General features: G+C 37.0%; 1 protein-coding gene across 2 annotated transcripts; it reads left to right on the forward strand.

The window, feature by feature from the left end:
* Positions 1-3,378: 3,378 nt before the first annotated feature.
* On the forward strand, positions 3,379-9,945 carry LOC148870004 (Syntaxin/t-SNARE family protein). 2 transcript variants are annotated; one of them, XR_016107286.1, is made up of 7 exons: positions 3,393-3,837; positions 4,042-4,156; positions 4,333-5,028; positions 5,179-5,284; positions 9,182-9,245; positions 9,335-9,378; positions 9,561-9,945. XR_016107286.1 is itself a non-coding variant. In XM_088970140.1 (6 exons), the coding sequence occupies exons 1-5, from the start codon at positions 3,755-3,757 to the stop codon at positions 9,205-9,207; spliced, it is 1,026 nt and encodes a 341-aa protein (XP_088826266.1). In that variant the 5' UTR covers positions 3,379-3,754; the 3' UTR covers positions 9,208-9,245; positions 9,561-9,945. The 2 variants fall into 2 exon arrangements, 1 of the variants encoding a protein (XP_088826266.1); XM_088970140.1 differs by lacking the exon at positions 9,335-9,378 and having other exon boundaries at positions 3,379-3,837.
* The last annotated feature ends 10,366 nt before the right edge of the window (positions 9,946-20,311 follow it).

A 20,311-nucleotide genomic window follows, 5' to 3' on the forward strand; every position in this document is an offset into this window, starting at 1 on the left:
ACCCAACCCCCAGGGTTCTGTGCCAAAGGCAGTGAACAAAAGGTGTGCAGGTTGAAAAAGTCCCTATATGGATTGAAGCAATCACCTCGAGCTTGGTTTAGTAAGTTCCATGTAGCAGTCCAACAAATGGGATTCAAACAATGCCAGTCAGACTATACCTTGTTTGTAAAAAGAGGTGAAGGTAAAATTGCAGCTCTTATTGTGTATGTGGATGATATAGTGATCACAGGAGATTGGGAGGCTGAAATCCAGAGACTAAAAAAATTCTTAGTCACTAAATTTGATGTGAAGGATCTAGGCCCCTTATGATACTTCCTTGGAATTGAAGTTGCTCGCACTCACAAGGGCATCTTTATTTCCCAACGGAAGTATGTACTAGATCTACTAGAAGATACAGGCAAGTTGGGGGTAAAATTATCTGATTCACCTATTGAACTTAATCACCATCTAGGAGACAGTCAGGGAGAGTTTTTGAAAGATGTAAAGATGTTTCAGATACTCATGGGGAGACTTCTGTATTTGTCTATGACCAGGCCTGATATTGCCTATGCAGTGGGTGTCCTTAGTCAATTCATGCACAACCCGATGACAACTCACTTTGAGGCTGCAAAGAGGATCTTTAGATATCTCAAAAAGTTTCCTGGAACTGGTTTGTTGTTCCAGAAACACAGTCACTTAAAAGTGGAAGTATATACTGATGCAGATTGGGCAGGAGCAGTCAATGACCGAAAGTCCACCAGTGGTTATTGTGCCTTTGTAGGAGGAAACCTTGTCTCATGGTGAAGCAAAAAACAAAGTGTGGTTGCTAGATCCAATGCTGAAGCAGAGTATAGAGCGATGGCTCATGGGGTTGCGAAAATCATGTGGATAAGAAATCTATTAGGTGAACTGGGTTTTGCAGTAAACAATCCTACTTCACTCTACTGTGACAATAAAGCAGCCATCAATATTGCTGCTAATCCAGTTCTGCATGATAGGACGAAACACATTGAAGTGGACAAGCATTTTATCAGAGAGAAACTTGAAAGTGGAGAAGTGTGCACACCATATGTCAACTCGGAAGAGCAACTTGCAAATATCTTCACCAAAGGTCTTCATCATGTGCGGCACAAAGATTTGTGTGACAAGTTGGGCATGATTGACATCTATGCTCCAACTTGAGGGGGAGTGTTGGAATAATGTTAGAATAACTTAGTTGCAGTTGTTAGGGCCTGTTTGTCCAATTAAAGTATTTTTTATTTCATTTTTTATTTCTGTTATGTTTGTTATTGTACTCAGGGGCACAAGGGTCTTTTCCCTTGTTATTTCTGTCGCCCTATATATATTAAATAAACACTGGCGCCGCCAACACTGTTGCATTGCAAACCCTCTCTTTTCTCCTCTCTTCTCTTCTCTTCTCTTCTCTCCTCTTTCACCTATCTCTAGCCGGCTACACTGTCAAGATGAAGGAGCGAGGTTTAATGTCTGTGGTTATTTTGATGGATAGTTTAGTTTCGGTGGTGGCTTTTCTGCAGGAAATCTAAATCTTGGCAATGTTTCTTTTTGTTGGACAAAATTTATCTCTCTTTTGAAAACCTTAAATTCTCTAAAGTCAAATATGTAAATAGATCTTTTAATATGCATGTCCATACTATGGCCAGGGAGGCTAAGTCTTTTGATCATGAACTATTTTAGGAGGGTAATCTCTTAACTTTTTGGAACAATATTATATAGTTGTTATTTTCTTATAATGACAATGTTTATTTAGTGATAAAAAAGCAAACCACTAAGGAAATTAGTAATAAAGATGAAATAGCTCCTTGTATGAAAGTGCTATATGGTTTAGGAAGAGAAAACTCCATGCCACTTAGTAGGTGTTTGATTCTAGGGCGTTTTATAGATGTGGTGTTTATTGTTTTAAACATTTATTTGAAAAATTTTACTTTAAACATTTCTTGCTTTTTGTTGTTTGGTTGGGCCTAACTTTAAATGTTTCTTACTTTCCACCTCAAATTAGCACCCCATAAAGTATGCATATAAGCATTTCATTTCAAGAAACATTAAGTTTGTGTTTGAAACAATGCAAATAGAGTGTAAATCCCGGTTCAGGGTAAATTTGCACTATGTTTCACTTTTGCCTATGGTTGGCAACAATATTACATTTATGCATTGACAAATGGCAAACCAGTGCATATTTACATTGATAAATAATATGTAAAAATATATCAATAAAAAAGAAGTAAATTTGCATTCAAGTGGACTTTTGATAAAAAAAGCATATGCTTTATTGAAATTCATGTTTGCATTCATTACAACTAAAAGCATGTTTGGTAAGAATACAAATTTGTTAGTGCAAAACTAACTCAATTTGCAATTTTTATGAACCGTTTTATACTCTACATATTTGCATTCACACTTATTTGCATCGTTTCCAAACAAAGTCTTAGGCGTTGTAAAAACAAAAATTTAACATTTTTCCTAATGCCTCATGCACATAAATCCAAGTATTTATATTTTTTAGTGTTTATTTAATAAACATTAAAATCAAACAATGATTTTATATACAATAAACACCAACTATGATGCCACTTGCTTGGAGAAACACCCTTTGAATTATATATATATATATGAATGATGTATTATCTAATCCTATTATTCAGTTTATTCAGTTGTTAGTTGGGCGTATAGGAGCAAGATTTGCTGTTTATTTTTATTATAAAGTAATGATTGTCAGTCATACTCCTTCAAAGTTGTGGCCCACCGACCACATCTGAGAGTGGAAATCAATTCTTCAATGCACCTATTTTGGGTTTAGGACTGCTAATTTAAGTTTTGCTAAAGTGAATTAAACAAACTTATGTAAACCTGTATATTGAAAAGAATTACAATACAAGTATAATCAGCAATATATTTTTGTTTTTGAGTTTATTCATTTTTCAAAACGGTGCGAGAATTACCATTTTGCCACATTGTCAGAATTTGTCACATGGGCCTGTCTCGTACTGATATAAGAAATGCATTCACGGATGCCACATGTCAATATCTGCACGTCGGCCAGATGTTCCTACATCATTAGCCTTGCATTTCCTCCGCCACATAAGATTTCCACCGAGAACGAAAATGTTTCCTTTACTTATTATCTATTATTGTTTATTTATTTGGTCTTGTTTGAGGTGAAGATGGTGGATATTACGTGGCATCACTCACTTTCACCATTCTGCCATTATTTTAAGAAAACCCTAAAATCCTTTCTTGTATATCACCCTAGACCTAATCTTGACACGATTAAAATTAGCAATAATTTAATCTCATTAGTAATATTGTAATTGTGGAATTTATCAGTGAAATGCAATCTGGGTCCCACCCAAAGTAGTTGGCGGCTCAAGGACAAAATTCGCAATCGACAACAGCTGTGGTGAATGGGCAACCCACCCTTCATTTTTTGTCCTCTCTCTCTCTCTCCTCCCTCTCTTTCTCTCTCTCTCTGCAACCGCCGACGCTTTCCTTGGTGGGAGGCTTTTATTCGATTTTCCCAGCCCAGAAGCAAGAAAGAAGGGAAAAAAAGGAAGAAGAGAGAGAGAGGGTTAGAGTGAATTCCTTCTGTTGTGCCTCTCTCTTTCTCCTTGTTTTCTGTTGTTTGTTTCCCTTCTTTTGTAAGGAAGCACAGAGAAGATATTCCGTCCAAGCTTCGTAATTTTGAATATTAACACGTTTTGTTGCGCTCGGTCGGACTTGGGTTGTTTCTGGGTTTTGAGGTGTTGGTTTCCCGGTGAAGATGATGGTCGCTAATAGTTTTGATCTTTGGCAGAAGGATGCGTTCTTCTCTGCGGCCGAGGAGGTTCAGGAATCCGCAGACACGTATGTTTGACTATTTTTCTTTTTAATATTTCGCTTTACAGGTTTTTTTTTATTTATTTGGGTGGTAAGAATTTTTAGTTGGATTTTTGGGTTTTGGTTTCTTCTAATTGTTTCGTTTAGGTCTCTTGTGTTCTAGATCTTTTAGTCATTTTTATTCAGGTTGTACTACTGAGCTTTTCTCGTATTTTGAAATCGGTATTTCAGAATGGAATCGGTATACAGGAAGTGGTTACGAGAGAGAAGGGAAGGGGTAGGAAGTGAGGACTTGAACGAGCTACGCAGGGAGCTTCAAACCGCTTTAGGCACCGCAAAATGGCAGGTTGGTTTCTGGGTTTATTTCTCATCTTTGTTACTTTTTGATTGTTATTTGCAAACGAGGTAGATGATCAATTAGAAAAACCCAGTTTGTTTTTTGCTTTGATCTTGATTCCTTTAAGCTGGTGAATTTATTTTTCATAATAATTCTACACTATTGAATTGTGATTCCTAAATCAGTTGGAAGAGTTTGAGAGGGCTGTCAGATTGAGCGATGGGAACCATTCCGAAGACAATACAACAACAAGGCATAGACAATTTGTTGAAGCAATGGAGGACCAAATATCGCGTGTAGAAAATGCTTTGAGGGAATCACTTGATGAGGAAGGAAAGCAACCCCTTCGATGGGTAAACTTGGATGAAGAAGAACGGGACGATTTGGCAGCATTCCTTGTTGGAACTCCAGGAACATCCCAGAGCACGAAGGAGCTGCATATCGACCTCAAACCTTCAACAACCAATAGCTCTATTCAGGGGAACAAACTAATAAGAAAATCTTCAAACTTTGATATTGAGGCTGGGTCCAAAATAGATATGCCCAATGATGTAAAGGGTTTTAAGGAAGAGACGGATGCTAAGCATGTAGTAGAATTAGAAGATAAAGAATTTCCCAGAGAAAGGGATGACTTGCACCGACAAGCGGAGAGATTTAATAATCATAGGAGAATATGGAGTTCACCAAACTTTGGGTATTGGAAGATTGCAATTGCTGATGACGATGAGCAAAGGAAGACACCAAGGGAGAATGTTGAATCTCCTGCTAAAGGAAAGGAGTTCAAATATGTTATTCGCAAGCAAAGGGGTAGCGAGCAACTCGAGGCAAAAGGAAGGGTGTTGAGTTATACAGACTTGAGAGGTATAAATTGGGTTAATCAGGTCAGTCTGAATTCTCATACTCAAGGCATTACCTTGTTTCTTTTGAATTCACAAATAAAACAAACTTCCCATGTTTGATTTATGTCAATTTAATTATTCCCCTGTTAAAACAGAAATGCTTTTTATGACCGATTCCTTTTGTATTACCAGGGCGGATGGATTGGTGAGTTTCAAAGACGATTACAAGGAACACAACAGCAACTTAGTTGTTCCCTCCAATTTACACTTGTGCTAATGCTAACTATTTTCTTAATTGGTATGGCCATAGTCTTTATTAATTAAATCTTGACATGCATAATTATGGAAAGTTAATACATATTCATATAGAACCTTCTATCTTTTCTGAATTAGTTTTGTTTTTCCTCCACCCCCTTAAAAAATCAAAATAAAAAACTAGGTGGGCTTTCCCTCTTTGGCAAGTAAAAAATAGAAAGTTATAGAAACAAATTACAAGAGGAAGTATACTATGTATCCAAACTCTTGAATCTTCAATGGAAGCCTCCTGATTTAGAGATTCCTATCTCATCAACTTTATTAGGGGCGCAACTTGGGTGGGTTGGGTCAGGTTGAGGGTCAATTAAGGCCCAACCTGAGCTTAACCCAACATAACTCTGGCTGAGCTCCAGCTTGTGTGGGTTTGTAAGGTTTGAAACGATTTTATACATATATGATTGCATAAGTATAATCTAGAGATTCCCATCTCATCAACTTTATTAGGGGCGCAACTTGGGTGGGCTGGGTCAGGTTGAGGGTCAACTAAGGCCCAACCTGAGCTTAACCCAACATAACTCTGGCTGAGATCCAGCTTGTGTGGGTTTGTAAGATTTGAAACAATTTTATACATATATGATTGCATAAGTATAATCTAGAGATTCCCATCTCATCAACGTTATTAGGGGCGCAACTTGGGTGGGCTGGGTCAGGTTGAGGGTCAACTAAGGCCCAACCTGAGCTTAACCCAACATAACTCTGGCTGAGATCCAGCTTGTGTGGGTTTTAAGGTTTGAAATGATTTTATACATATATGATTGCATAAGTATAATTAGAAAAAGATCTTTTTTATATAAAATAAAATGCATAATATGTGTTTACAACTTTATTTATAAATGTTTGTGCATGGGTGTGAGTTTAGACTAATCATATGCATATCATAAATAACTAAATATACTGAACGGTGTAGCATAAATATGTATGTACCATAAATACATAATGTACACATCTACATAGGTGTGTATGTCATACAAGATCAGTGGGCTCAGGTTGGGTTAGGCCAGTCTTGGATTGCTCTTAGACTCAGGCTACCCTAGGCCTTAACCCCAGCCCAACCTGATTTTAGGTTAGGCTCAAGTTTTCTGGCTCAGGCCCAGCCTGGGTCCTGAAAACTCAAGCCCAGTCCATGCAAAATCTCAGATTAGGCCACACCAAAGTTGCAGCCTTAACTTTAATTGGTGGGTCATGGACAATCTACCATTGCAATGAATTATTTAGACCCCCTAAATTAGTGTGCATTGCATATAGGAAAGTTAGCTCTGTATTGGATGTTATCACCCTAAATTTATCTTTTTTTTTTCTGAAGTGTAAAGAAGAAAAAAATATTATTAAAAATAAAAGCTGTTCAGTTGTCAAGATAACACCCCATAATCAATGCAAATATACATCAAGACTTCAGTTGAGATTGAACTGATTCACATTACAAGTTTGAATCTCGAGGATATCCCAGAAATTCTCAGCAAAGTCTGTAGGACTGATTTGCTCAAATTCTTGAAGAGAGATGAGCCAGCTTGTGATGAGCTTGCCAGTAATGCAGCTCCAGGCAATTTTATCTCTCAAACGTCCTCTGAACTTTGGCCAGGTAGAAAAGATTTCTACTGATGTTGATGGCTGGAAGATGGGCATCCCTAAGAGGGAGGAATAGAATTTGCTAAGTGGTAGGAGAAGAACAAATGGAACATAGTTTCCTCATCTGACTTGCACATATAGCAATAGTTGGCCATACAGATCCCTCTACTTTTTAGATGATCTGTTGTGAGAACACTATCCATTGCAGCCAGCCAAGCAAAAGCTTCAATTCATGGGGGTACTGGATTTCCCCATATTCCACTTATTTGGTTATTGATTACATTGTCCTTGATGAGAGCCATGTAAAATGATTTCACTGTGAATTTTCCATTTCTGCATTCCTTCCCCCACAGGCCATCTTCACTAGTTGTAGAGATTCTGGTTTGCTCCAATTTGTCTACCAAGAGAATACATTCCTCCAACTCTTGGTCACGCAGAGGTCTTCTAGACTTAGGACTCCAAACCACCTGATCACCATTGACTTCATAACACCGGGCCACAGAGACCTGATGATCAGTCAGCCTATACAATCTTGGGACAATTCACACAACTTCCCAACCCCACTCCAATCATCCTCCCAGAACCTCACTCTGGATCCATATCCTACATTAGAACTAACCAGGCCTCTGAATCTTCGTTAAAGCTCATTATACTCTTCCAAACACTCACCCCATTAGGAGTTGGAGATCTCCCTTGGTTCCACCCAAATCTCACCACCCCATACTTCCCTACCACCCTAAGTTTATCACCAAGCATAGGCTGGGTTTTTTATTCGATTTGGGAGACTATTAGGTTTGATCTATTATTAGACAACACACTTAATCTAGAATGTAACATCTCAGATGCCTTTGTTCTGGGTTTTTTATTTTCTTTTTGTTTAGCCCCTTTTTTCCTGAGTTGAGGACTAGCCTTGATGGCCCTCCTGTCTGAGGGCTTTGTTTTTATATTAGATATCTACCTGGATGTCTTGTTGAAATATGTTTGTTTACCACTGGCACTATTTTCTGGAAATTGGCAGTGTTGGACACGGTTTCATATTTACATTTTGTGATGAACTTCTATGTTGTTATGCCAAGTTCAGGTTTTGAAGATGCCAAGTTGAACATCTTGTACTAGTTTCCAAGAAGTGTTCATGATGTGATAACATGTTGGCAGTTTATTGTTCATCTTTTCATCTGGAATTTGCATTACCTTATCAGACCTTTAGGGTGGAATTATTTTGTTGATTGTTTTTTAATTGCAATCTCAATATAATCTCATAATTTAAAATGGATTACAGGACCCTTGATGGAAGTGGAATAATATCTTTCAAGAAGTTTAAGATTGAGCTCATTTCATTTCTTATATTCTCTGTTAACTTCTAGTTATCACTATTCAATTACTATGGGAATGAAATGATTCTTCCCACCTGGATTTCAATCACTCCTTTTATGATGAAATTGCCGATATATTTACATTAGTTGTTTCTAATAGCAAGTTTTCAATTATTAAATAAAATCTGGCTCTTTTGTTTATCTTGCCAATATTTGACATATACAGCCTCTACTTGTAATAGATGACATCTTTACTGGTGTAGTAGATGTTATACTTGGGCTACTTAATCTGAAACGGAGAAAAACACTAAATTAGGCTCCTTAATTTCTTTCAAAGATGCAAGATGGAATATGCAGCATACGTGAACCTGAAAAAGAGATTCTGTTGACGTAATAAATGTAATCCATGATCAGGGGGTTGATCATACCTACTGTCCCAATGGGTATGGGTAGCAACTGAGGAATTCCTCCTTTTCCTACTCCAGAGTTGGCCTGTAATGATGACTATAGCAATAGAGACTTGAATGGAAATAAGTTCCAAGGATAATCATCTAGCAGGTTTAGTTCATCTACAATAGACCTACATGTAGACTATCAATTAGTTTTCCCTGTTTCTTTGCACAGGCAGCCTTTATATGGCTTTTTCACTGATATCCTGTTTTCAAAGTCTACTTAAAAGCGAGTTCTTTATTCTGCTTTTACCATTTCAGCTTAAGCCAGGTTGTTTTTAAGGACTAATTTAATTTTCCCACTCATATATATGGCTTTTGCACTGATATCCTGTTTTCATAGTCTACTTAAAAGTGAGTTCTTTTATTCTGCTTTTACCATCTTAGCTTATGCCAGGTTGTTTTTTAAGGACTAATTTAATTTTCCCACTCTTATGGAGGATATATGCTTGAGGTAGATAACATAAGATGAGAAGAATTTGACTATGCACATGTTTATGATGAGATTTTATTTACTTAACAACCATTTGAAGTGTCGTATTCTTCTTGCAGTGCCATTTTTACACTATGCAACTTAGTGCGTCTAAAATTGATTATTCAGAATTCAGCTTTAGAGGTATTGTGTCTATAACCTTGTAAACTCACTACTTAGGATTTCAAGGACTTACTTTCTTTTTGTTATTTTGTTCCCAAATATGTATCAAGATGGTCTCTGAGCACAAAGTTCATCCAACTGATACAAGCTCAAGGCACGGTTTTATCATTATATGCAATAACCTAAAACTGTATAAGCTTTGTGAAATCATGGAATAATACCTAAGCATCTATGGAGCTAAACCTGTTTGTTTTTCCAAATGATCCAAGTTAGCTATCCTTATTTCTCCACCTTTATGTTAATTTTTACCTTCAAAAGATGTTTGATCATGTGCAGGTTCTTAAATCCATTAACCATGGAAGAAATTTTTCCAAAAGGTGGGTTCTTCCTTTCTGGATATTGGAACTATGTTACTCCCCCGCTGACTCTCAAGAAATACTTTTAAGCAGGATAAGAGTTCCCCATCCTTTTGAAAGCAGTTCAATGATGCATGAAACCTGAAGTCCAGAAGTGCTGGTAGTAAATACGAAATACTTCACATCATTAGATTGAAGAAAGGTTGTTCAGATTAATTATATGGAGCCAGAGCAACGGCTCTAAGTTTCTTTGTAACCTCTGATTAATTATATGGTTAAAATTGTAAACAAAGGGAGTCTTAGCTGTTGAATGTTGTTTTTTTTTAATTTTTTCTGTATTCAATACCTTGATCTTTTTCTGCAAATGTTAGATCTTTTGTGTGCGTGTGTACGCGTGCGTATAGGGCTGTCAATGTACCGGATATGACTCCAACCCGATCTGGATTCAATTCGATTAAAATGGATTTGGACATCCATCAAGTTAATCGGATTGGATTTGGACGTAAATTTTAATCCCATTATTGGATTTACTTTGAACGTCCACCACGAATATGATGCAAAGACATATTTTGGCAGTTAGAGGAGAAAAAATGACGAGAGAATTTATCCAAATCATATTAATTTATAACTAATTAATTGTGGGAGAAAGCTACACTACAAGGTGTTACCGTGTTACAACTTACAATAGTTACGATTGACCACGACCATTATAGAGACTACCAAGTACCAGTTATATTGCATTGTCCATTACTACAATTATGAAAATTACTGTTTTTATTTTTTATTTGAGTCTTACAAGCGTCTCACTTCATGGGAGATGAGGTTAGCTAAGGGATGGATGTTAATTAAGGCTATGCTTGGTTTGAAGGAAAAGGCAAGGAAATCAATACAAGGATTGTAAAGGTTTCTCTACTTTTTCCTTCATTTCTTTATATTTTCCTCCAAACCAAACATAGCCTAGGGGTGTGTTGTGATCATATCATATAATGTGAACAGTTTTACACGCTAGTTTTTGTCTTGTTTAACATGTTTGCTGTTTTAGCCTTGAAGTTATCACGCTATCTTAGAGTTGACCCAAAGGCCGATCCGCTTTTGCCTTCAAATCACCGGTCATCAGTTTAACTTGGGGTCCTAGCATTATATATGTAAAAGTATATATTTTATCAATAAATAGTGTATAATTATGTTTTACATATAATTGTTAGACAGTATATGCCCCTAGTTCCAATCAGATTGATGTATATTATGACATTTATTGTAAATAAATAAAGTACATATTTGATTCATATTATAGTGGTGTGTTTTTGTGTAATACCCTTAAATTGGACATATATGAGACTCGTGTTAGTTTAGAATGTTCACAACCGTTGGATAAGTCTGGGGGGATTTATCCTGCTAAGGCTGACACAGGTGTGCCGCCAAGTGTTGGGGTGGTTTATCTCAGCTGTTAGGGTGAGACCCGAGGTACATGCAGTGTAGGTTTACTTGAAATCCTGAATCGGACCAAATTTCTAGTATTGCCCTGGACCTTGGTGGTTAGTGGGCAAAACTGAAAAGTTACACCTGACCCCTACACTCGATTATGATACTGCACTACGTGCCGGATTTGGTTGTCTTTGATATGCCAATCAGTGAGATCATTAGCGGGGGTCAAAACCTGGGTATGTTGGGACAGCCCGAGAATTCATCTAAGTGGGTGATCATAGTGACAGGATCAGCCCCTTTGTCAGACAAAGGTAATGATCGGTGATGCACTTTCTTTGATGGAAACCAAAACTGTCGGCAACCGATTTCAATCGTTGAAATTTGTTTTGCAAAATATATTTATATATGAATATATATATAATATTATGATTTCAAAATATTTGCAAAAGGTTTTAGTTCCCGGGATCCATGTGAGTAGAGAGTGCAACATTGTTCTTTGCAGCCGAGGGAAAAGTCCTCTCTTGTCGAACAGTGTTTGATCATTATGGGCTGAGAGGTCAAGTGTAAGACCATTAAAGGTAATACCTTATGGGTGAATCTTGCATCTGCCCACAGTCCCTGTGTTTTTATAAGGTGGCTTGGCCCAGGGACCACTTAGTGTAAGTGTTGGGCCCATTAGGAGCCCATGTGATGGGCTTCAAGGGGTTCATTGTCTTTTCAATGAATTCGGCCAGGCCTTGTAATAGAGGCTGGACTGAACCCATGTGTCTAATGTGTAGATCAATGTTTGGGTCCTACGCCATACAAAGAAACCCAACTGGGCAACAATTTGGAAGGTTAAAAAGCACATAGACTTCTTGGGCCTAAAGCCCATTTTGAACCGGTTTAGTTAGATTAATTAAAGAGAGGGGCGGATCTGGGATTGGATCAGTAGATAGGATAGGGAGTTATCCCTATCCACTCAGAGAGTCCAGATCTGAATTTGGATCTGGAAACCTCCTGATGATATTAGGAGAGAGTTGATCTAATATGTAGATAAGATAAGGATTTATCCTTATCACTTTATGAGAGTCTAGATTCAAATAAGGATTTGAATCAGGAAACTTTTAATGGGGTTAGGAGCTGATCTCTTGAAGTCTATAAAAGGAGGAGGGGTGAACCATTCAATTCATCACATCACATCCCAACATCCCAGAGATTAGATCTCAGATCACACACAGAGAAGACAGCAACAGTGTGACTGCGCCATTTTCTCCCTGCGTTCTCCTCCAGTTGCCACCTACTGCCAGTTCAATCTCCAGTTTTGTAGGAGCAATCTAGAATTGTTCTTGATATCAATCTTTAGAAAAAGGCTGATCTGAAGTCGTACTCACAACCTCCATTGAATTCTTGTTGAAGGATTCGGTTTTTGGGAAGAACACTGCTGATTCTGCTCCACCCTACACTGTGTCATCTTCAGTATGAGCAATCTTTGGAGACTTCTTTGAGCGTAAATACCTTCATTGGAGGATATTGTTTCTTCATATCAGGTATATCCCTCTCCTACTGTTTTGATTCAGATATGGTTCGATTCTTGGTTCAATATTGATCCTTAAAAAATGCAGTTTTTCTAAAACAGGGAATGTGATTCCCAGATGGGAGAGATAAATTTTTGAAATTTCGCCCAACCTACCTGCAGGGTTCGGCCATCCATATGATGAATCTATGATCCCTTCAATAATATATGTATTATTTTATATTTAATTTAGTTTTTAATTTTTTTATTCATAAAAATATAAAAAAAAATTGCAATTTGAGGTCAAAAAGGGATTTTTTTCCACAAAAATAGTGGGGCAAGATGCTTGTGGCACCTTGGGATGCATAGATCTCAAAAACTTATCCAAATCAGAAAAAAAAAACATCACCCTAATCAGACATCAAAGTACAAAGTTATGGCCTTCCAAGGGAAATTTCGCCATTAAATCGGCTTACAAAGAAGCTTGCTGCATAGCAAGAGGTATAGGAGGAATAAATCAGGTTCTAAGTAAGATTTGGGGTCCTAAGTTACCCATAAGATTAAAGCCATTTCTGTATTTGTTTTTAAATAATCGCCTCCCCACAAATCAATGCTTATTTCTAGAGGGCTTCCCATTGATGGCTCTTGTAGTTTTTTGTAGTGTGGAAGAGGATAGTGAGCATATTTTTCTAAGGTGCACTATTGCGGTTCAAGCTTAGCAAATTTTTAATCCTTCAATCATGGGGCAAGGATCTTGTGGCTCTTCTATTGGGGATTGGTGGTCTAATTTGCATAATGGTGCAATAGCAGGGGAACAAGTGCCCTATGAGAAATATAGCTTTACTCTTTGGATTTTATGGACAAATAGAAATGAGAAAGTGTTTAACAATAGATCATTTTCCCCTTTGGTATTGAAAAGTCCCAAGCCTTATATAGGGAAGTAAATTTGGTCTAGTTATGGATAATAACATGAATAAATCAAGAAGTTGGAAAATCGTATTTTGGAGAGTTCCAAAAGAAATAACGATTAAGATTAATTTTGATGCCAAGAGAAGAAATGACGGTGCCTACTTGATTGCTTGTATTGCTATAAACTTTAGTGGGGAAGTTTTAGAGTCCTCTTGTGACAAAAGCTCTATGCACACTAATCCCTACATCCAAGAAGCTTCAACTTCGAATGTCAATAAAGCTCTTTGGACCTAGAAACCCCAAACTCAAAGGTCTACAAGGGATTGCTATATATTAATGAAGCTCTACATGTCATGTCCTTGGTGAAGAAACTTTTTGTAGGTAAATCCCTAAATCCAAGAGACCTTGGGCTCAAAAGTTTATGAAGCTCTAGACCTAGAGACTCCAAACCTAAAGGTCTATGAGGGCTTACTGCTAATGAAGCTCTATAAGCGATATCCTTTGGTGAAGAAGTTATATGTAGGCTAATCCCTAAATCTAAGATACTTTGGACCCAAAGGTGCTAAACAGTGTATGCCCTTAGCTCTAATCGCATTAATATATATAGACATTTCAATATGAGTAATATAAGTACATTATTGTTTTATGTTCAATTGATGCGTTTTTTATGAATTACTCCTTAAATCAAACACTTAAGAAACTTGTATTAGTATAAAATTTCTCAACCAATGGATAGACTTGGGGAGTTTTACCCTAACAAGGCTAACACTAACGTGTTGTTGAATTGGTGAAGCAGCTTGTTTCAACTGTTAGGGTTAGACCCCAAGCATAGTTAGCGGGTGTTTGGAAGAAACACTGAACCTATACCATTTTTATTATGTCATGAGCCTTATAGATATATGGGCAAAATTGGAAAGTTGCATGTAACCCTAAACTTGATTATGATACTGCACTAGGTCTTGGACTGAGCTGCTTTTGATATGCCAACTAATGAGATTCACTGCACTAGGTCTTGGACTGAGCTGCTTTTGATATGCCAACTAATGAGATTCATCAAGGATCAAATATTTTGGTGTGTTGGAGCAGTTTGGGAAATTACTAAGTGAGTGATCATAATCAACCCCTTTGTCAAACAAAATGAATGTCGATGTCAACACTCTCTCTAATGAAAACCTAAACTATTGGTAGGAGATTTTAACTATATTTAAAATCTGATTTACAAATTGTATTTATCATATTATTATTTTTTGGAAAGGGTTTTCAAAAGGTTTTAATCTTGTGATTTATCTAAGCATCGAGGTGACATTTCATTTTGCAGTTAGGGAAGGGGTTCTTCCCTATAAATAATGTTATGGTAACTATGGGCTAAGAGATAAAAGGGCAAAAGATCATCACAAGACTAATAACTTAATGGGCTTCATCTTACATAAATCCACCATTCTTGGATCTTCATAGGGTGGTTGGATCCAATGATCATTTATATTTAAATGTTGGGCCCAAATTGAGTCCAAGTTGATTGGGTCAAAGATTCAATACCCTTAGGTAGTGAATTTAGCCTACCATTTTTCAAAGGTAGGGCTGAACCCTTGTAGACTTATATGAGACCTTTATGGGTCCCTACACCATACAATATTCAGGCCTAAATGGCCATGCAATGCCTAGGGAGGTGAATCATTAGAAAATAGATATGAATATGGGTATGGAGCACTCATTTCTCTTAAGAAGAAAATGCATATCTAAATATAGATAATGCACCCTAAAACCCTAGTTTGATCTAGCCATGGTATGGACTAATTCTCTTCAGTCCTTAGCTTGAGTTTTTGGAGAAAAACATTAGATTTATCAAAATTTACACGATTGCACCGATTCCAAGAAGGTTGGAGCCCAAAGGTCTACGAGAGCCTGCTACTATTGAAGCCATACAAATGTGCCAAGTAGAAAAACTCTAACTAATGGAGTTTCATAAAAGTTGATGCAATTCACATATAGTACCTTGACAGTCGATGACACTATGCATAGCACGAATTTCATAGTCCTACATAAAAAAGATTACAACCGTGAGATTTCATCTCAAAGAAAAAAGTGATATATTGAGGTGATGCAAACATCAATTTTTAAAGTGTCCCACATATAAACACCAATCAAATTACTCTCATTATCACGAGGGCCGCATTCATGTTAACTACAAGGCAAGGTTGTCAAATGTAGCTATTGCATGAAATGCGATTATGAGGCTTGACAAATTTCTTGCAAGAGAAGTTTAAAGATTGAAGCGAAGGGAATATATGATAAGTAATTGGACAATTTGGTCGACACAAATGTACAAGAAAGAGCAGTTAAGCAGGGCAGGCAAAAAAATTATACGTAGTATGGGTACACTGATGATATCTGCATTTCTATAGAGGTATTAAGAATGCGGTTGTGGATGTTGACAGAAAACTTATCTTTGTGTTGATGATAAGGGCGAATATCTTATAGTTTGGACAAAAATAAAGCATCTACGAAAAAACCCCATCAAATTATTGAAGTAAGCAAGAGCACATGCCTTTGCTTGACAACGCTAAACAATTATTACCTCTGCGTTCAAAAGGAAAAGACAAGAAAAGAAAAAGATGAGAAAATGCAGCCTTGAAGCATCATTACTAGTTTAGGAATATAAGAAAGAGCAAGAAGATTGTACTTGTTTGGAGTGCAAAGTTATGCTATGCTTTCACAAGGATGACGAAAGAGTATAAATACAAATATGTAAAGCGCAAAACCATATATTTTGTATTATTTTGTATGGATTCATACTATACATATTTGTATTTTGTATTCCTTCCAAACTAAGCCTTTGGGTTGTGGTTCATTGGATTTCTTTGATGGTCCACTAATGATTGTTATGATCAAGAATTGTACCATCACTTACACCTCTCAAGGTGTTGATGGTCTAGGCTTCTAGCCTAATCTCACTTCAAGCACTCATTTTTCCAAAGGCCCAAGGCCTCCAAGAACAAGAAAAGAAGAATGTAGAGGAACCCAGATTTCCTTATTCACTTTCTCTACCCACAGTACACTGTAGCCACACATCTTACAATATAAGATGGCGATGTGTGGCTGCAATTCAAAGCGGGTAGAGCATGGGTAGAGAATAGTAGTGGGCAGGAAATCTAGTTTGAACATAGAGATCCTAACCAATGGGCCGGGCCTATGTTTTCATCCAATGGCAATGCATACAAGTAGTCAATGGGTGCAAACACACATGTAGAGTGCATTTTGGTCCATACAAATGCAAAGCTAATTTTGTTTTGCATTGATAAATTCATTTTGTTGCCAAACAATTTTTAGTTGTAATGGATGCAAACACAAATTCCAAGACTAGAATATACCTTTTTCACCAACTTTGAGTGCAAAGTTTGCATCTATTTTTTTGATGCCAACAACCTTGAAAACTGAACCAGAGTGCATGTTGGGGAAAACAACTGTAACTTTGGAGGAGAAACTCTTAGGTGCGTCTGAAGACATTGTCTTTATAACGTTATTTGCCCCCACTCAGTTTCACTGAGTTTGTTGTTGGGTTACAGGCAAATTCATTCTTAGGATACAACAGAGCCTTGGGCGAGAATCTGCAACCAACAAAGATGAAGAGTCTCCAAAGAAACCTTCTGTGAGACTGTAGCAATCAGGACTGAGAGAGATAGTGAGTGAGTAAGTGAATTTCGAAATTGTGTGTTTTAGAGTCTGATTCATGCTCCTTAAAAAATTTGTGAAGAGGTATGAAGAAGAGGTAGGTGTTGGTTTAGAGAAGGCACATCGAACAGTCACAATTTCAAACATTGTGACTGTTTAAAAAGTAGTTAACAGTTGGTGGCTGTTAACTTTGAATTGTGCCTCTTGATTACACCCGATCGAATCGTGACCGTTGATGAGATCAACGGTCATCAACGCACCAAAACCAAAGCCGCCCATCGCGAGCCACGCGGGTGTGCGCAAAGTGTGAGCAAAGTGCGCCTCTAAAGTGTCTCATTGTGCTGCACACGCATGCATGCGTGTTGCGTGGTATTGAATCCCCATACTCTCCTCTACTAATTCTAAGGAGTGTAAATCAACTCCTATTGAAATACTGAAAACAAAACTTATAATTTTCCAATGTGAGACAAGTTCAAAACTAGGTTTTGTAAGAGAAAAAACTGATTTTTTCAATCAAGTGTGCAGGTGCAGTTTCTCATGTAATTGACCAATCAAACCCATTGGATTTAATCTCTTATGAGATTAAAATCCAATAGTGCATATATGCACTGAACCAACATTTGTATTTTCCCCAAATGGAGCTTAAAAAAGAAGATAAAAGGAAAGTGAAGCAGTCATTATGTGTCTTGTGATAGCTAATAAGAAGAGGACATGCGGTCCCTTAAATTGAATGCCAAAATGACATATATCCAAAAACTTGGTATCAAGGTTTTGTTTGTTCAAATTTTTCTAATGATCCATGTACGTTGCACAGACTAGCAAGGGATGTCTGATGTGCTCAAGTTCTACAAAAATATCCAAAATTAGTGTGAAGGTTACACGAAAGAGAACAAGTCGCAAAGCACATGATCAAAGTGTTGGTTGTGAATTAACACATACATAAATGGGAGAATTTAAACAGAAAACCTTTGATTAATGAAGATCTGGATAGGCTTGGAAGGCTATGTTTGTTTTGAAGAAAAAGGTTGGGAAAGGTAGAAATACCTATACAAGGTTTGTAAAGATTTTCCTACTTTTCCTTTTCTTTCCTTTTTCTACTTTTTTTCCTTCAAACAAATACAGCCTTAATGAACTGAACAAATAGATTTCCGCAAGGTGAGCTTCAGGGAAGCACACAATGAGAAGGTTGTAATTGGTTGGTCCATTATGATCACTATACATGCAACAGAAAAAAGAGGAAATTAATTAAAAGCACTAGAATAACCACATATACCATAAATTGTAGTCTCCCCCATGTCTCCATAGCTTCCACTCGCCAAGGTTAGTTTGCATGGCTAAAACAATTAAGGGGACATGACTTCACACATAGATGGGATAGGTGCAGACAATATAGACGCGGTTCTATTGAAAGATTTGGATCATGGACTTAAGTTGCTACTAGTGTTCTCACATAGCAAGGTCAAGCCATTAAGGCTGTGTTTGGTTGCAGTACAATTTTATTTGCACTAGTATAAAGGCATGGGAGTGCAAATGAAAAAAAAATGCAAATTCTTGTTTAATTTTATTTTGGGTTTTACTTTATTCTATTTCATGTCTTGATTTGTTTCACTTGTACTGCAATCAAACAAATTAAGTTAAAATTTAAAACAAAAATAGGTCGGAATTTACATTCAAATCATTTGCACTATCATAGTTTTACATCAGCACAAATTTATTTGCATTGCAACCAAACACAGCCTAAAAGTGTATGAGAAGATGCTACATGAATTCACTCATGGAAATAAATGTAGTAGGTGTTTGGCATCAATGTTGTTCTTGCAAAAAACGGTGCCATGCACATTTGGGCAAGAAAACATATGCTGTTTGGTTAGCTGTTTTTCCAAAAAAAGAACATTTTCTCAGACTATGCCTTGGAAATCGGGAAAGGTGTGGTCTGAGAAAATACCCTTTTGGTATTTTAAGTTTTTTCTATTGTTACTAACAGCATGCTGACATGGCACTGAAAAACGCCAATGTGGCGGCAACAGCAATAGTACCAAATAGAAAATCCACAAAAATAAAATAAAAAAATAAAAAAACGCTCTCTGAAAAAATATAGCATGCTTATGCAGCACTTTTCTGAGAAAACGCCTCTTGGAAAATTGCATTGGTTCTAAACACTGCTGTAGTCGATCAAATGTTTTGCAAAAACAACTAAAATCAGCATTTATTATCTCTACCTTTGCAATTTAATTATAACTGGAAAGGATTGGGCTGCAGACTTGCAATAATGGGACACTACAACATGGAAGATATACAAACCAAAGGGGAATATCTCCAACTGTAGTCTCAGATTTCAGTTCGGATCTCCTATACACGTCGTATGCACATTGGGAACATTTTCCGTATTTGCATGTTACCGTTCATGAGGAGATGTTCTCAATGTACAACTGTAGTATCATGTGGGTATGAGATTTGAATTGCTCACATTTCCTGTAATTGCATGTTACCTTGTGGTCCAATTAAGTTGTAAACAATGGAGATAGTAAGAAAATGAGATTTTGATGTGAATTTATAGAAATAGAGGTATCAATGGACTGGTTTTGGATTGAATCTATCTAAACCCAAATCAATTTGGATAAGATTGGACGGACCAACAAAACATATCCAATTGGACCAGTGCAGACTTTATTGGATTGGATTGGACCTGGTCCATCTGTAATGAATTTATATTGAAATGGTTGGATTGAGCCAATATCTGGTCATTTGATAGAAGATAAGAATATAAGTGTCAATGGACGAGGTTTGGGTTAGAATTAATCTAAATTAAAACAACTTTGAACAGATTGGACAGCCTAGACATTGAATTAGACTAGTCCAAAATGGTCATTGGTTTGGACCAAATCCGGTCCAATTGACACCCCTACATAGAAACATAGTGTCCATATACCATTAGGAATCTAGGCTTCTTTGAAGTCTCCTTTTCGAGCGACATAGACCTCAACATGAACTCTAAGGCTGTGTTTGGTTTGAAGGAAAAAGTAGGGAAATGATGGGAAAGGGAGGGAAACTTATACAAAGTTTGTAAATGTTTCCCTACATTTCCCTACCTTTTCCTTCAAACCAAATATAACCTAAAAATCAAGCTTACTTGGTTATTAATCCCCACCCAAGTGGGAACAGATAAAATGCTTAACCATTGCAGAAATATGCATGGTTCGTCAAACTATCCATCATGATCAAACTAGAATGTC

The sequence above is a fragment of the Nelumbo lutea genome, chromosome 2 (genome assembly GCF_056320005.1).
Source record: "Nelumbo lutea isolate HS-2025 chromosome 2, American lotus-T2T, whole genome shotgun sequence".
NCBI classification, from domain to species: domain Eukaryota; kingdom Viridiplantae; phylum Streptophyta; class Magnoliopsida; order Proteales; family Nelumbonaceae; genus Nelumbo; species Nelumbo lutea.